This window comes from Colletes gigas, unplaced genomic scaffold (genome assembly GCF_013123115.1).
Source record: "Colletes gigas isolate AHSC1104 unplaced genomic scaffold, ASM1312311v1 Colletes_gigas_Sc00003, whole genome shotgun sequence".
In the NCBI taxonomy this organism is placed as follows: Eukaryota; Metazoa; Arthropoda; class Insecta; order Hymenoptera; family Colletidae; genus Colletes; species Colletes gigas.
The window spans coordinates 5,909,416-5,922,872 of NW_025106632.1; the positions used below are offsets into that span (position 1 = coordinate 5,909,416).

Here is a 13,457-nt window from a genome sequence, read left to right on the forward strand (position 1 = left end):
AAATTCATCGTTAAATGTATAAAAAATTGCAGTGATTTCACTGATAATTCCTCCCACCCATTGTACGGTAAATTACGTCGAAAATGAAATCGCAATAAAAATAGTTTTACTCCCAAGTTCGGTTCGTCGAGGCTCCGCAGTTCCGTTGCCGGTGTGAAGATGGCCGTAGAGGAGCAAATAAACACGGGACACGCTTTTCCCACCCTCATCAAACAGCCACGATCTACTTCGAGCGCGTACTGGTACTCTGTTAACCAAGAATTACGTTCAACGAGACTCGCGAGTTTCGTTCGGGGCCCCATCGATGCAGTCTCCATTTATAGCGTCGTGACATCAATTTGCGCTCATGCAAATACTCTTTTACCATTAACATAACCGATGCTGGCGACTAGAATCGGTTGTCGTTCGCGTCTCGTTGCGTAACAAGGAAAGTACAAGGAGCGTGCGCGCGCCGAATGGTCATCGGGAACGAGCGACCAACGAAACACGCGGGTCCTCCGTGCGAAAAAGTCCACTCGATGGACTTGAAGGAATGCAGCGCCACGCGCGTAGAAAGCACCAACAAACGTAAATATAACGCTTTACAGCTCGTTGAGCGTTAAATTACCGAAGTTAATTACGCCGTGCACGAAACGCAACCCGTCGGGGCACTCGTCCGTAAACTCGATAGACATTTCTTTCCCCCATGCACTTCCGATCGGAACAGATCGGTATGAATTATTAATCGGAACGATCCATCTCTCGATTATAATTATTGGTGTAAAAATAAACGGATATCTCGCCTCGTCGGAACGAAAGATATTATGCCGTCGAAGATGAAAGACCTCCCGGTGAAACAAGTTTAAAACGTGTAACGAAACTGTTTTCGCGACGTTTCGTTTTCGAGGTTATGCATTCGACAGCTTTACGCAGGATCGAGCGCGACTCTAGCGACGCGTTCGTTTACTACTGTTTCTATGCAGCGAACGTTATTCTTGTATGAACATGTATCAGTCCTTTTAGTTTACCTTTTAATCCTATTTAAGAATTAAGAATATTTCAATTTCCTAAATGTTCAGAAATTACACGAGAAGAGGAGTTTATATAAATGAGTTTCTATGGGGATACGCGACACCGTGGTAACGTTAAGGCGTACTTGATATCGAGGTTACTTATGAACGATGAACCAATTATCCGCGTCGCATTTGATACATATAAGGAAGGAATGGTGGGGCGCGTGCATCGGCTCGGAGGCAATATCGTAAAATAAGCTTCGTGGGGGCCAGTCTTGTGCACCAATAAGGCAGCATTCTGGCCAGGTCAATGCTTACTGGTTTTGTGTTTCACCTCGTTCCCGCGTCTCTCGCGCTTTCAGCGACATCCGCTTCGGGCGAAATGCTTGCGTTAGCAGAAGGATTCTCGAACCTTTTTCGAGGGTAAGCCGGCTCTCCCACCGCTCCTTCCTCGTATTCTGATTCACGCTCTCCTTGACGATCCTCTCGACGACCACCATCGCGAATTCATCGTTAGAATTCATTATTTTGCGTACAGAGGCCAATAAATACCAAATTTTAGGTTAAAATGGAAATATACATATTTCGATTTAACTTTTCCATATGATATATGTATATTTAAAGATTTATTTAGTATACTGCCTTCCAACGACTTTATCAGATTCAAGCATGAGAAGGCTGACATTAGATCTGATATACCAACTGTTTAACATTTTTATCTTTCTTGATCGCCGCAATTAAAAACCTTGAATAAGAGGAATGGGAATTATTCAAAATATCTTTTTTAACGTGCAAAATTTGAACAATGCCGTCTCGTTGGATCCGAATCGGCGCGATAAAATACGCTTTCTTCTCGCGTCGAGGGGAACGTAAGCGAGAAAGGTGTCCTAAATAGTTCGCGAAGTGACTCCGCCAGTATTCGCGATCGTGCACCGCCATTCGTTTTCATTGGCCAAGGTCGCGCGGATTTTTTTCCTACTCGCGGCAGGAATTCAATCATCGACGACGAAGGAACTGAGAACATTATCAACCGGATAATAACGGACTTTAATTCTTCGTGAATATTACATTCTCAGAACAGAAATACACAGAATAAAAAGAAAAAAAAAAATTGTAATATTCCGCGCAAAATGAGTCACGTAAATATTTTTTACAACGTATATTAGAGTCCATCTGTTACGTTGGTGTACCTAGTTTCCAAAACTCGTCGAATTATTGACGTACAGGTCGAAGTCTGTGTGTTTGTGACTCCCCTGTAGTTCCCGCTATTTCCGCCCGACGCGAATCAAATTTCGTCTACCGGTTCGTCAGTTTACGTATGTAAATATAACGCTATAAACTGAAACCAGTTTGTGTTTATTCCCAGAGACGAAGTCTTCAACGAAGGAGCAACATCAGTATGAAAAGAAAAGTTCGAGCACGACGATGCACGTAAACGGGCATTCGGCACACGGCGCGAGGCAAGAAATGGGTAAGTTTTTTTTTCTACCGGGAAAATAGTCGTCTATATAAACGACGAAAAAACGGTTTAACGAGTGCACGATCGCACGATGTTATCGGGGTCACGCAAACGGCGAAGGCGATTCGAAAAAAGATATCGGAAACCAAAAACGGCCACGAAGATATTCTAAGGGTGTATCCGCGAACGGAATGCTGCTCGTAACTTTAGTATTCATAGCTTGGTGAACCACGGGACCGTAACTTTCGATTCGTAAATTTCCCGTATTCGAATGGCGCCAGACGAACGCCACGGCGCAGAATCGAACGTGCGTCGTAAACGGCGGAGAACAGACATTGTATGGTGGCCGGTGGCACTTGTTATGTAAACCATTCAAGGTGTCGCGATGACGTTATGCGAAGGTGCGCTATGCTCATCCTGTTTTTTCATCGACGACCCTTCGTTTCGCTCTCCCGGTCGACGGGCGAGCAACCGCGGACTTGGCGGACATTTTTAAAACCTTCCATGTGTACCAACAGGTGCATTTGGACGCCATTTTGCGAGGATGCAAACGTACATACAAATAAATAAAATTAACAGCATATTTTGTAATTGATTTTTATTTTTATTTTATTTTGTATTGTAAGAATAAAATAAAATGGTTGATTCTATATAGGGTGTTAGGAATGGGAAAAATTTTAATGGGGGATTCTAGAGGCCAAAATAAGACGAAAATCAGGAATACCAATTTGTTGATGGAGGCTTCGTTAAAAAGTTATTAACAATTAAATTCAAAAATTTCAAATCGTTCTGGAAAAATTATTTTCGATTGCGGGGGTCAATTACAATCATTTTTGGTGGATAGATATACCTCCGAAATCCTATCCATTTTCGAAAAAAAAAATCAAATATGGGCGAAATTTTTCGACAAACTTAAAGAATTTCAAGTTGTTCTAAAAAAATTATTTTTAGCTAGGGGGGTCAATTACAATCATTTTTGGTGAATACACATACCTCTGAAATCCTACCCATTTTCGAGAAAAAAATTCGAATATGGGCGAAATTTTTCGACAAAATTAAAAATTTTTAAATTGTTCTAAAAAAAATATTTTTAGCTAAGGGGGTCAATTGCAATCATATTTAGTGATTAGACATACCCCCGAAATCTTGCGCATTTTCGAGAAAAAAATTCAGTACGGATGGAACTTTAAATGTTAATAACTTTTTAACGAAGCCTCCATCAACAAATTGGTATTCTTGATTTTCGTCTTATATTGGCCCCTAGAACCCCCCATTAAAATTTTTCCCAGGGTTGTCCGAACACCCTGTATACGATAATAGAGACAAAAAGGGGGGCGTGTGCTTCTGGGGCGCCATATTGCGAATACACGATGAAACGTCGTTAAACATACCAAAATTTAGTTATATATCTTGCAATCGCTTAAAATTTTTGAATCGTGCTTGTAAGAATAAAATAAAATTTAACAAAAAGCAGAATCCCGAGGGGGGCAAGTCGAGTTGGTAAAAATTGAATATTAAATTCACTCGCGTAACGCTTACTCTATTATTTGTAACAGAATCGTTTGAACAAAGTGTTGTATAACAGACAAGTTACATAAATAATAATAAGTCTATTATTTCTCGCGATTGCTTCTGTCTAACAATAGAGGTAGATATAAAAAAGTGAATCTTTCGTAATAATCTGATTATCTAATTAAATATTTCTCATGCAAAATTAAATGTTTGTCCAATAACGTTTCCCGATCGTATACGAAGCGAACGAACAGTGGAGGTTGGAAACGAGGTACTACAAAGAATAAAGATACACGTAATCTTGTGTAGGCTATTAATAACATTGTGTGTATACATAATTAGGCGGCCCTCGTATCGAACGTTTCACGCCTACGGGTCGAAATGCGAATCCCCTCTAAAAATACTGTATCCAGTCATCCTCGGTCAAGAATCCTAAGGTTATGTCACTCGTGCAAGGCGTGCCACGCAATTGGAACGAGTTATTACGTCGAATTTAGCAAGAACCAAAGAATTAAAGAGGAGGGGGGGAGGGGGAAGAATTTGTTTTTCCAAATTTGTCACGCGAGAATCCACGACGTTAAGCGGAAAGCAAAGTAGCATTTGCATCGCTTAAATTTTCTTTCGACTCGTTTTTAACGTTTGCTCGTTAAACGTCAGTTTTGTAAAAATCCGTGATTTAGCGCAACGGCTACTTGGCGCGGAATTACGACTCCGCTGGGCTTGGCCTTATTTTGCAGACCGTTTCATCCGCTGGAATCGTGCCGTGGAATGACATAACAGAAGCAATTTTAATGGAACAACTTCCTCGATATAGGACAAGATGGTTTCGAAGAATTGCTAGGGTGTGCCCGATATCCAGGATGCGATCCGTTCATTAAGGGCGAACCTAAAAGGTGAATCAATCGCCGCTAATCTCATCTCCGGAAGTGACTATGGGTCGATCGAGTTCCATTTACGCGATAGGTGTTCCGAGCTAAAAGCCTAGCACAATATTCGTCGCGATAATAATAAATCGATTTGAAAAAAAAATTTTTTTTTTTTTTTTGAAAATTTTTTTTTCATAGTTTGAAAACTGATCGAAGTTCATACTATTTTGTGTGAGAAATCAATGCTGTTTCATCGATGGAACTGCATCCTGCGTCCACGACTCTTTCGCCTCTTCGTTAATTAATTTAATATAGCTCGTATTTTCTATTGGGAATTTTGCAATCATAATTCTTCCCGCGATTTCACCTTACGCGATTATTTCTTTCCCTTTCAGCCATTCATTAGCAGCGTTGCACAAAAATTAGTAGAAAAATACTAAACTGGATTGGGCATATTTTATTTGAATTAAAATAATAAAAATGAGAAATTGTTTCGTCCGGGAGTGAAATAAATAAAAACATTTAAAAACATTTTTAAATTCATTACTTGGTTCACAATTCCGCAAGATACTTTATTTTACTTTATTATACAGCAGTGACATAGATATAGTATATGGTAATTTTGTAATGTACCGACGAAAAATCTTTGTCCTCGGTAAAGAGGCCACACGTGTGGCAAAAACTCCAAGGTCAAGTTGCTTAAATTGAACCTTACTTGGCTCCCCAAATTGAACCGGTTTAATTGAGCCATTATTTTTCAAACTATTCTCAATATTTGACAATCAACGTGAGTCGTGTTAAAACTTCGATTTTAATATTATATTTCTTGCAAGGTTAAATTTGTTCATAAATTATTCGAGTTGATTATTATCTGAATGCTGTTTACATCTCCAGTATAACAATTCTCTCGCTTCAATGGGCGCCATTTTGTACATATCGATACCACAAAGATCACACTATACGCATAAAATGTTTCAATAAAAGCTACAACCAAAAATACAAAACATTATTTAGATTCTCATTACATAGAACTTTCAAAATACCAAACCATTTTAAAATTGGAAATTTGTCAAATTTAAAAGTTTTTCAAACTTTTGGGTAAAAGTTGGTATACGCTTTTCAAAATACCGAGTCATTTTAAAATAGAAAATTTTTGTCAAATTTAAACAATTTCTTAAACATTCAATCGTTGACTTCGGAATACCGAAATATTTAAAAAAAAAACTATGTTAAGAAAATTGTTCATATTCTTAAAATTTTGAAAGCATTTGCGTTCGAAGTTGGCAGTGATTTAAAAATTGTTTAGGGTAGTATTGTTTAGAAAAATGTCAGATTTCAACGAGTCATCTTTCCCACGCGTGCACCGACGTTTATCCCGAGCCCTGTCAATGGCAACGTAGCCCGGTCATCTGGATCATCTGGAGTATCTAGAACGTATTGATCGCGCCTAAGCAGTTGTACATTCGGGCTGACAGTAACGTTGGGGCGTCCGCACGGAAAACACACGTGTTACACGCTCTCGTGACGGATACGTCGTGGCTAGGTGTCCTTCCACGAGCCACGGGAAAACTCGAGGGAAAGTGCAAAGCCCCTGGGCTCGAACCGATCGAAGAGATTCTTCGTGCGCCGAGCGTTCGCGAACACGATCCCCGTGAACCCGTGGAAACGTACTGTTTTTTTTCTCTCTTTTTTTTTCGTTCGACCGGCTGGCGGGCGACCGCAGTCAATCTCCAGACATCGTACGAGTCATTTCGTGTTTCGTTCGTCGATTCCGGCAACGTGTTACGCGCTCGATAAGCGCGTTGCGACACGCGTAGCGCGAACTTTTCGACACTTATCTCCCGCAGTGATACAGCGTTTATCGATGAAGATTCGACGGGGAACGTGGGATCAGTGAAGTGGACATTTAGATGTCGATATTAAATGTCGAGGATTCCGTGTGGACAGCGTGCGGTTCCCGGTCCATCGTTCCCGATGCAAACAGATTTTCTGTCACGGTGTAGGGTAATTGTTCGAATATCGAGTGCCTTTTTCATGGCTCGGTGCTTGTATATTTTTTTAATTTGAACTACGTACGTCTTGTCGAATTGTTTACTGGTTTATCCAAGAATTAACCTTAAAATTTAACGAACGACTGTCGAGTTTATGTACGAGTATTCTGGTGTTGTATTATTTATCGAAGCTTCCAAATAACGAAATTAACAGTGGTTTATGTTGTGTATATTCGTAATGTCCAAATCAACTTTTATTTTTTTATAGATTATGAAATTTAATTTTTGTATTTAAGGATGCAGTTCCAACTGTTCGTGCATCGTTTTCTGTAGTAAATTTTAATTTAGTTTTTAAAATACTGCCCAAATGTACGAAAATTCAAACATGCACGTTACTTGTTGATTCACAAATGTTTATTGTTCTTCGATTAATGATAATCTCGTTAATAAAGTTAAATTATTTTGTCGAACACGTGACTTTTAATGAAGATTAGTATAAGTTTGTCACTCGAGTTTTACGTTGAGATTGTATTCTACAGAATTTTTTTTAGACCTCTCTGGTCAATTTTTTTTGCACAAAAATACGGTTTTACAATACTGAAGCGTACTCGACAATAATGTGCGCGATAAAGAAACGCTTTTAAAAAGGAGGCGAAATATTCCTCTTTGAAGTATAACCGAGCGAATCTGCATTTTTATCTGTTGGAAAAAAATAATTTTAAATTATCGACGAGACTTAAAAGCCACTTAAATATTACGTACGAGGACGTTGAATTTTTCAACTGACTGGACGGCTATAATTTATCTAGCGTTGCTATCATCTCGAATAGGAAAGAGAATACTAAAAGCTCTAACATATCTTTGAAAGATACGTGGTCTTACATAATCCTGATCTTTTTGTTATTATCTCATTGTTATTTCTGTCAACGAATTTAGTCAACGTGTTAGATTGGCAAAAAAACAAATGTCAATTCTTTTCCAATTACAATTAAAATACCAAGGAAATAAAATTTTTTTGAATTTTTTGGAAATTGAACAAATTTTAATTTGGTACATTTACAAATATTTTGTAAATGATTAGGTTGCAAAACGACCCTATTTGCTAAACTTCAATCTTTTATCCTATTTAATATTCTTGTATTTTTATTTCTCTCTTGTATTTTTATTTTTACCTATGTATTTTTATTTTTATTTGATGGACTATTTTGACGAATGAAAGGTTATAAATTTTTCTGTCGACGCTACGCACGAATTTTTAAATGTACGAAAAACAAATATGCCAGTTTTTTTAAATTGATACTCGGTTTAAAAAATTCAATCGATACCAGAAGCTTTATTGCGTCTCTGAAATTTATGATACGCAGTGAATGTCACGGGCGTGTGTATTCCGACAAAGGAATTTAATAATTTCGAGGAAAATCATTTATGGGAATACGTGCCCCTATTAAATTATAAATATCTCGCATATAACGTTACATTCGGGGTAATATATTTTTCCTGAAATGAAATATTCAAGGACTTTGTTCAATAATGCAAAACGTCCACTATATTCTGTCCATTCCGCCATATTGGATTAAAACCGATAATTCTTTTTAAATTAGAAAAAATTCTTTAAAAATCGAGAAAGCTAAAATTATCGATTTATTCAATTTTCTTATATTTCGAGAATTACGCGAGTTCATATTGCAAGCAACAAAAACATTATTTTGCTTTGATAATGCCTATAAAAGTGATGAGATAACAAATTTTGCATTCTTATCTTATCGCCATTTTTTAAGCGGTCCTAATGCAAATATTTCAGGATCTCGTAACAAGGAAACTTAAACTTTCGACTTTTAACACTTTGACTGCCACGTCACCAATATATTGACAAGATTTACTAGAAAAATTAATTCTCACGTTAAGACGTTGAGGGAAATAAAATTGGATAGAATTTGTGAATTTTAACAAGGTTACGAAAATAAATATATAGGGTGTTCGACCAACCATGGGAAAAATTTTAATGGGAGATTCTAGAGGCCAAAATAAGACGAAAATCAAGAATATCAATTTGTTGATGGAGGCTTTGTTAAAAAGTTATTAACGTTTAAAGTTCAGCTCGTAATGAATTTTTTTCTCGAAGATGCGCAGGATTTCGAGGTTATGTGTATTCACCAGAAATGGTTGTATTTGACCCCAGAACCTAGAAATAATTTTTTTAGAACGATTCGAAATTTTATTTTCATCGACAAATTTAGGCATGTTCTCGAATTTTTTTCTTGAAAATGCGTAGGAATTCGGGGGTATGTGTATTCACCAAAAATGGTTGTGTTTGATCCCAGAACCTAGAAATAATTTTTTTAGAACGATTCGAAATTTTTCTTTTGGCCGAAAAATTTGTCCACCTTTCTGAATTTTTTTCTCGAAAATGCATAGGAATTCGAGGGTATGTGTATTCACCAAAAATGGTTGTATTTGATCCCAGAACCTAGAAATAATTTTTTTAGAACGATTTGAAATATTTCTTTTTCGTCGAAAAATTTAGGCATCTTCTCAAATTTTTTTCTCGAAAATGCGCAGGATTTCGGCGGTATGTCTATTCACCAAAAATTATTGTAATTGACCCCAGCAACCGAAAATAATTTTTCCGGAACGATTTGAAATTTTTGAATTTAATTGTTAATAACTTTTTAACGAAGCCCCAATCAACAAATTGGTATTCTTGATTTTCGTCTTATTTTGGCCTCTAGAATCTCCCATTAAAATTTTTCCCAGATCTGGCCGAACGCCCTGTATAAGTATACCGAAACAAATTTTAGGTTATGTAGCTTACAATGGTGTAAAATCAATATTCTACTTTTGCAGAATATTGTACGGTTTTGATCTGGCAGTGAACGTGTTAAACGTAAACGAAAACTGCTTTGATAGAATTTTTCTTGTTATGCCTGAAACAGTTCGTATTGAAAGGACCTTCAGAGACGCCCAATGTTCCCAGTCACAACATAGCCCGGCGAGTCGCGTGGCGTGCTACGTAGAAATTGTTTATCGCGATCCGTAATGGCTGCGTGCACGTTTCACTTTCAATGAATTCTCGCCTTTCATTCACGTTCTCGTTGGTTTCCAGAAACGATGCCATCCTCCTAACTCGCGATCGCTGTGTCGCGTTCATTAGGGAACCTCTCCGGATTCAATGACGCCGAACTTTCCCCGCATTAATTGCATCCTGTTAATTAGCCACGATCGAGGATACTCTCACAGTCGTTGGCGCAGCGAATCACGCTCTTTGACCAAATTTTTAAATCACTCGTAGAACGATCTATTTCCAGGGAATTTTTTTTATTTACCAACTGTTCTTGATCGATCGATTTCCTTCCGATAAAATTCTCGGTTTCCGTATCGACGACGAAAAACAGTTTGTTGTGTTTGTCCAGGTGCAAACGCACGCGCGAGATCGTCCCGGAATATTTTTATGTCCAAGGCCACGCCTTAATTCTCACAAGCACCGAGACGACTCGGAGAAACACGATTATCGATTTTTTTTTTTTATGAACATTGTCTTTTCGGAACAGAGAGCGAGCCATGCGTCGAGGAACGAAAAACATCGATCGTTCGTCGCCGAGACTGGATCGATTATCGAGCGGACTCTAAAAAATCGCGAATTATTATCGAAACAATTAAGCGTGATAATTGGTTAGGTTTATCGTGCAGTGGTCGTTTTGTCGCGCGTAAGAAAAGTCATTCCGGACGGGGAGACATGGTGCGAGACAGCGCATTGGCTCTGTTTGCGCTGGTTAATCAGTTCAATTGAATAACGTATTAATACGTCGGGGTCATCGCGAGAGGTTAATCGCAATGTCCACGCCGGACACGATGGACACCATCGATGAAGCGGAGCAGGCGTGGCGTGAGTATTGCTGCATTTTTTAACGCCTTTTTTTACATTAAATAATTTTTCAAAATTATTTTTACTTTCTTTTTTCCAAGTGCCGGTTTGAAAATTGTCATCGAGAATTAAATTTGCTCTAACCCAGACCTAACTCAGACCTAATGTCTTTCCTGCACTAAATAATTTTTCAAAATTATTTTTACAAATTTTTCTTTCCAAGCGTCATTTTGAAAATAATCATCGAGAATTTGCCCGATTTTGCGTTGGAGATTTAAATGCATTTGTCTCAAAGTGGGTTGTTTTTTTTCGTATTAAATTTTTTTTGTTTTTTTTTTTTTTTTGTTTTTGAAAACTCAGGTATATTCGATTGGCTTAAAATTTTGTTATATTCGCGTTGTACACGATTGGTGGTTCTTCGTGGGAATAAAAAATGTTCGCGTAGTTGCGAAAGCGTGTTATTGGGAAAGACAAAGGAAACTCAGAAATAATTCGTTGCCTATTTACTTGTATACGTACGATTCAGCGACCCAGATTTCCATGTTTGCACGCGTAACATAGTTCGAAGGTTGATCCGTATTATTGTTCCTAATTGGAACACCTTATCTGATTCGTTTCCATTTGCATATACTTTGGATGACGTTTTTCACGATCGAGAAATTTTAATATAATTTTATTCAAAATTCTTTGTTGAATTAGTTCAATATTAATTTCATTTGTCAAGTAATATCGAATGGACAAGAATTATACAAAATTTTAACAAGGTTACGAAAATAAGTACTCAAACAAATTTTAGGTTATGTAGCTTACAATGGTCCAAAATTAAAATTTTACTTTTGCTGAAAATTATACAGTTTTGATCTGGCAGTGAACGTGTTAGAAATAGAGGAACGTTAAACTGTAACAATATTTAATTTTTTATTTACGTAAAATAGAATTGTTTGTAGCTAGAGTAGATATTTATTTTTGTCAAAGGCGCATAAGATAGGGGTGTTCTGGTTTCGTGTTTCTTAAAACATCGTACAGGTTATCCGATTCGTGTATCTTTCTCCTTCTGCGTTTGCTTCTCTTTTTTATCTGCTTCTTCGTTTTACGTGGCTTGCAGCACGACACGAGAAGCAGTCGCGGGATAAGAAAAAAAGTGCCCATAACGTATGACATTCTTCCAAGATACGACACTTTCATATTACCGTACACCATACGTCGTAAATGTCGTTCCTAAGCGCATTCCATACTCGAAGCTCACGGTTGTGTTGTTTTCTTATCTGTACCGGACGCTTAAGTAACTAGCAGTGAGAGAATACTGTTTATGCCAGAATGGAAACCCTTAATTCATTCTGCGGATTTCCATCATGGCGGCGATCACGATTCTTCGATGGTTAACTTTCCAAAAATAATTAAAAAGAGTCAAAAATTGCATGCCTACATTAAAACACATTCTTGAATTAACTTTTTTCGATGATCTGTAGCTCGTACAATTTTCATTATTTTTGCTTGAAAAAGAATACTATGTATATTCAAAACACACACCTTCTCGAATTTTTTTCTAGAAATTGGGTAGGATTTCGGGGGTATGTTTATTCACCAAAAATGATTGTAATTGACCACTGCAACCGAAAATAATTTTTTTACAATGATTTGAAATTTTTTAATTTCGACAAAAAATTGGTCCACTTACCGAATTTTGTTCTCGAAAGTGAATAGGATTTCGGGGGTATGTGTAATGACCAAAAATGATTGTAATTGACCCTCACAACCGAAAATAATCCCGAATCCCAAAATAAACCAACCTACAGTTTTCTTTGTAAAAAAATAAGTATAAAATGTCTGAAAATTGCATAATTAGACTACCTTCTTAAATTAACATTTTTTGATGATCCGTGGCACGTACAAGTTTTATTACTTTTGCTGGAAAAAGATACCGTGCACGCTCGATGCATCGAATCCCAAAACAAACCAACCTAACGAAGACGATTTATATAACCTTAAGCACGAAACCCGATACCTCTCGAATTGTCCGGTTGCGTGACTCCGGTGTTTTTTTAGGACGTTGCTCGGTAATCAGTTGCCGTTTTGATTTAAGAATCGCGACGTAAGAATTCGAAACAACCGTTCTAAGGTTCCCCCAAGGCCTAGGTTCGATAGTTTGTTCGGTTTTATGGAACATCCCTCGAATGTTTACAGCTCGAGAGAATTCCATAAAGTTTCGCGAGTCATAGGACGTCCTTCTGTGTGTTTCGCGCGTTAAACGAGAATTCCCTTTTACAGACGAGATGCTGGAGTGCGAGACCGGATCCCTGTTGGGCCGAGTCACGGACCTCGAGAGGCAATCCTTGGCGCAGAGAGACGAGATAGTTTGTCTTCGCGCTACTCTCGCGGACGCGCTAAGGCGAATCGCCCAGCTGGAAGGACGCGAGAAAAGAGAGGACGAGAGGAACGAGAGGAGGAACGAGAGAATGGTGTCCTCGCCCTTAAGGAATGGACACGTACCGCTTAGAAGTAAGTACGCCAGGCTCGCGGCGAACGAATCCTTCCCAGCACAGAAAATGTTCATTGCTATCCAAATATTCGAGTTTCGACACGATTCAAAATAACAATTTTTATGTTCGTTATCTTCGTGATACTCTTACCGATAGATTCGCGGTGTTTTCCCGATGAAAATGAGTCCAAACACGACCCTAATTGGAATATTTTCATTTATATGTCGCTTAAATCGTTTTTTAAACATTTTTTTTTTTGATAATCAGAAATAGTCCAAACTAGGTCGTATTTGGG

General features: G+C 38.0%; 1 protein-coding gene across 10 annotated transcripts in view; it reads left to right on the plus strand.

The window, feature by feature from the left end:
- Nucleotides 1-13,457, plus strand: part of LOC122404516 (echinoderm microtubule-associated protein-like 2) — a 49,564-nt gene that overhangs the window by 13,878 nt on the left and 22,229 nt on the right. For 8 of the 10 annotated variants that reach the window (XM_043408544.1, XM_043408545.1, XM_043408547.1 and 5 more), the window contains exons 2-3: nucleotides 2,359-2,463; nucleotides 12,951-13,181. In XM_043408544.1, coding sequence (XP_043264479.1) covers nucleotides 2,418-2,463; nucleotides 12,951-13,181 — 277 coding nt within the window. In that variant the 5' untranslated portion in view covers nucleotides 2,359-2,417. Of the gene's footprint in view, nucleotides 1-2,358; nucleotides 2,464-6,259; nucleotides 6,834-10,368; nucleotides 10,704-12,950; nucleotides 13,182-13,457 lie in introns of those variants that run through there. The other 2 variants (XM_043408543.1, XM_043408546.1) reach the window with 2 other exon arrangements.